This window comes from Onychostruthus taczanowskii, unplaced genomic scaffold (genome assembly GCF_017590055.1).
Source record: "Onychostruthus taczanowskii isolate IOZ18803 unplaced genomic scaffold, ASM1759005v1 scaffold206, whole genome shotgun sequence".
Taxonomy (NCBI): domain Eukaryota; kingdom Metazoa; phylum Chordata; class Aves; order Passeriformes; family Passeridae; genus Onychostruthus; species Onychostruthus taczanowskii.
In genome coordinates, this window is record NW_024499307.1 from 423,126 (window position 1) to 427,611 (window position 4,486).

A 4,486-nucleotide genomic window follows, 5' to 3' on the forward strand; every position below is an offset into this window, starting at 1 on the left:
GGAAGGAAGGAAGGAAGGAAGGAAGGAAGGAAGGAAGGAAGGAAGGAAGGAAGGAAGGAAGGGAGGGAGGGAGGGAGGGAGGGAGGGAGGTTGGTTCGTTGGTTCCCGCCTCCCCCCATCCCCCCCAATGCCTCTTTCCTTGTTTTTTACCAATTCTCGCCTTTATTAATTCCAGAATTACACAGAAAACCCTCCACGAACCCTCCCCCCACCCTTCCCTAAGGGGAAACTGAGGCAGGGCTCATCCCCCGCCCCCTACGGGAGCCCTAAACCCCCTCCCGAGTGGGGAAACTGAGGCAGGGCTCATCCCCCGCCCCCTACGGGAGCCCTAAACCCCCTCCCGAGTGGGGAAACTGAGGCAGGGATTCACCCTCTGCCCTGTAGTGTTGCCCTAAATCCTGTTCTGAGCGGGGAAACTGAGGCAGGGACCCATCAACCCCCTCTCCCCAGTCGCAAACTGGTCAAACTGGGACAGGGACCCCCCAGCTCCCTCATCCCCAGTCCCAAACTGGGGCAGGGACCCACCGACCCCCTTTTCCCCAGTCCCAAACTGGTCCAGCCCCCCTCCATCCCCCTTCCCCCCAGTCCCCAGCTGGTCAAACTGGGGCTGGGACCCCCGAACCCTCTTTTTCCCAGTCCCAAACTGGATGGGATAGACTGGGACCCTCTGGGAACCCCCCGTGCCTCAGTTTCCCTCCTATGGGAGGGACTGGGACCGCCCGTGCCTCAGTTTCCCTCCCATGGGATGGACTCGGACCCCCCAGGCCTCAGTTTCCCCTCCATAGGATGGACTGGGAACTCCCCGTGCCTCAGTTTCCCTTCCATGGGATGGACTGGGACCCACCCGTGCCTCAGTTCCTCCTATGGGATGGACTGGGACCCACCCGTGCCTCAGTTTCCCTCCTCTGCTGCCCTCTGGACCCCCTTGGGGACCCCCTGATCCCCCCCAGCCTCATATCCTCCCCTTTGGGACCTCTCGGGATGCACCGAGCCGCCCCCAGCCCCTGTCCCGGTGCCCCCCGAGCCCCCCAGCCCCTGTCCCGGTGCCCCCGGTGCTGACCCCGGTCTGGGCCATGCCGAACGGCCCGGGGTTCATTCCCCGCGGGTTTTGGGGTCCCCCCGGTGCCCCCAGCCCCAGTCCCGGGGTTCATTCCCAGCGGGTTTTGGGGTCCCCCCGGTCCCCCCGGTGCCCACCCCGGTCTGGGCCATGCCGAACGGCCCGGGGTTCATGCCCAGCCCCGGTTTTGGGGTCCCCCTGGTGCCCCCGGTGCTGACCCCGGTATGGCCATGCCGAGCGGCCCGGTGTTCATGCCCAGGAACAGCACGGGTTTTGGGGTCCCCCCGGTGCCCCCAGCCCCAGTCCCGGGGTTCATTCCCAGCCCCGGTTTTGGGGTCCCCCCGGTGCCCCCCCCGGTGCCCACCCCGGTCTGGGCCATGCCGAGCGGCCCGGGGTTCATGCCCAGCGGGTTTTGGGGTCCCCCCGGTGTCCCCAGCCCCAGTCCCGGGGTTCATGCCCAGCCCCGGTTTTGGGGTCCCCCCGGCCCCTGTCCCGGTGCTGACCCCGGTCTGGGCCATGCCGAGCGGCCCGGGGTTCATGCCCAGCGTTTCCCTCCCATGGGATGGACTGGGACCGCCCCGTGCCTCAGTTTCCCTCCCATGGGATGGACTGGGACCGCCCCGTGCCTCAGTTTCCCTCCCATGGGATGGACTGGGACCGCCCCGTGCCTCAGTTTCCCTCCCATGGGATGGACTGGGACCGCCCCGTGCCTCAGTTTCCCTCCCATGGGATGGACTGGGACCCCCCCGTGCCTCAGTTTCCCTCCCATGGCATGGACTGGGACCCACTCGTGCCTCAGTTTCCCTCCCATGGGATGGACTGGGACCGCCCCGTGCCTCAGTTTCCCTCCCATGGGATAGACTGGGACCCTCTGGGAACCCCCCGTGCCTCAGTTTCCCTCCTATGGGAGGGACTGGGACCGCCCGTGCCTCAGTTTCCCTCCCATGGGATGGACTCGGACCCCCCAGGCCTCAGTTTCCCCTCCATAGGATGGACTGGGAACTCCCCGTGCCTCAGTTTCCCTTCCATGGGATGGACTGGGACCCACCCGTGCCTCAGTTCCTCCTATGGGATGGACTGGGACCCACCCGTGCCTCAGTTCCTCCTATGGGATGGACTGGGACCCACCCGTGCCTCAGTTTCCCTCCTCTGCTGCCCTCTGGACCCCCTTGGGGACCCCCTGATCCCCCCCAGCCTCATATCCTCCCCTTTGGGACCTCTCGGGATGCACCGAGCCGCCCCCAGCCCCTGTCCCGGTGCCCCCCGAGCCCCCCAGCCCCTGTCCCGGTGCCCCCGGTGCTGACCCCGGTCTGGGCCATGCCGAGCGGCCCGGGGTTCATGCCCAGCGGGTTTTGGGGTCCCCCCGGTGTCCCCAGCCCCAGTCCCGGGGTTCATGCCCAGCCCCGGTTTTGGGGTCCCCCCGGCCCCTGTCCCGGTGCTGACCCCGGTCTGGGCCATGCCGAGCGGCCCGGGGTTCATGCCCAGCCCCGGTTTTGGGGTCCCCCCGGCCCCTGTCCCGGTGCTGACCCCGGTCTGGGCCATGCCGAGCGGCCCGGGGTTCATGCCCAGCCCCGGTTTTGGGGTCCCCCCGGCCCCTGTCCCGGTGCTGACCCCGGTCTGGGCCATGCCGAGCGGCCCGGGGTTCATGCCCAGCCCCGGTTTTGGGGTCCCCCCGGCCCCTGTCCCGGTGCTGACCCCGGTCTGGGCCATGCCGAGCGGCCCGGGGTTCATGCCCAGCCCCGGTTTTGGGGTCCCCCCGGCCCCTGTCCCGGTGCTGACCCCGGTCTGGGCCATGCCGAGCGGCCCGGGGTTCATGCCCAGCCCCGGTTTTGGGGTCCAGGCCCAGGGCCACCACCAGGCGCACGCCCAGCGCCGCCACCACGGCGGCCAGCGCGGCCCCGCACGGCGCCAGCAGCCGCTCCCGCTCGGCCGCCCGCAGCTCCGGCGGCGGCACGTTGCGGCCCGAGGCGGCGAGGAAGAGCAGCGGGCACAGGTTGTGCACGAAGCAGTGGCGGAAGAAGGCGCGGGGCTCCGGGCACAGGCTGCGGATCAGCCCCCAGAAGCGGGCGCCGCTGACCTCGCTCCGCGGGCAGCGCAGCCCCAGCACCGGGCGCTTGGGGTGCTCCCGGGGCGGCCGCCGCACCGCGCCCGACACCCGCAGCCACTCCCGCACGTGCCACGCCTCGCCGAACGGCACCTGCGGGGGTGGGGAGGGGGCGTCAGCGGGGGAGGGGGGGCACACCGGGGTCGCGATGGGTCAGCCCCGGTTTTGGGGTCCCCCCGGTGCCCCCGGCCCCTGTCCCGGTGCTGACCCCGGTCTGGGCCATGCCGAACGGCCCGGGGTTCATGCCCAGCCCCGGTTTTGGGGTCCCCCCGGTCCCCCCGGTGCCCCCCATTCCCTGTCCCGGGGTTCATGCCCAGCCCCGGTGTTGGGGTCCCTGTCCCGGTGCTGACCCCGGTCTGGGCCATGCCGAACGGCCCGGGGTTCATGCCCAGCCCCGGTTTTGGGGTCCCCCTGGTGCCCCCGGTGCTGACCCCGGTATGGCCATGCCGAGCGGCCCGGTGTTCATGCCCAGGAACAGCACGGGTTTTGGGGTCCCCCCGGTGCCCCCAGCCCCAGTCCCGGGGTTCATTCCCAGCCCCGGTTTTGGGGTCCCCCCGGTGCCCCCCCCGGTGCCCACCCCGGTCTGGGCCATGCCGAGCGGCCCGGGGTTCATGCCCAGCCCCGGTTTTGGGGTCCCCCCGGTGCTGACCCCGGTCTGGGCCATGCCGAACGGGACGGGGTTCATTCCCAGCCCCGGTTTTGGGGCCCCTGTCCCGGTGCCCACCCCGGTCTGGGCCATGCCGAACGGCCCGGGGTTCATGCCCAGGAACAGCACGGGTGTCGGGGCGCGCAGGAAGCGGCGCACGAAGCGCCGGTGCGGCTCCCACGCGTACTCGAGCGGCGCGTACACCGCGGCCACCGGCGGCCCCGGCGGCGGCAGCGCCCGCAGCGCCCCGGACAGAGCGAGCTGCAGCGCCAGGAACCGCGCGGCCAGCGCCGCGCCTTCGGCCTCGGCTGCATCCTCATCCTCGGCATCCTCAGCATCCTCAGCATCAGCATCCTCGGCTTCGGCCCCGGCAGCCCCGGCTCCTCCATCATCATCATCATCATCAGCCTCAGCCCCGGCTCCATCATCAGCCTCAGCCTTGGTTCCATCATCATCATCATCATCAGCCTCAGCCCCGGCTCCATCATCAGCCTCAGGCTCAGCCCTCGCTCCTTCCTCCTCCTCCTCCTCCTCCTCCTCCCGCTCCATCCCACATCGCCTGCGGGGACACACGCGGTGGCCGCGGGGACACGGGGGACAGAGGGGACAGGGGAGACCCGGGGGGGGACAGCAGAGTTCCGGGGGGGGACAGAGAGCCCTGCGGGGGTACAGGGGAGCC

The 4,486-nt window shown here is 70.6% G+C and overlaps 1 protein-coding gene across 1 annotated transcript in view; it reads right to left on the reverse strand.

Moving 5' to 3' along the window:
• The window catches only part of SMUG1 (single-strand-selective monofunctional uracil-DNA glycosylase 1), a 9,514-nt gene extending 5,158 nt beyond the window's left edge, over positions 1-4,356 (reverse strand). Inside the window, exons 1-3 of the mRNA XM_041403916.1 lie at positions 4,262-4,356; positions 3,886-4,213; positions 2,837-3,254 (exon numbers count right to left, since the gene is read on the reverse strand). Of these exons, the coding sequence (XP_041259850.1) occupies positions 2,837-3,254; positions 3,886-4,213; positions 4,262-4,356 (841 nt within the window). The remainder of the gene's footprint in view (positions 1-2,836; positions 3,255-3,885; positions 4,214-4,261) is intronic.
• Positions 4,357-4,486: the final 130 nt, after the last annotated feature.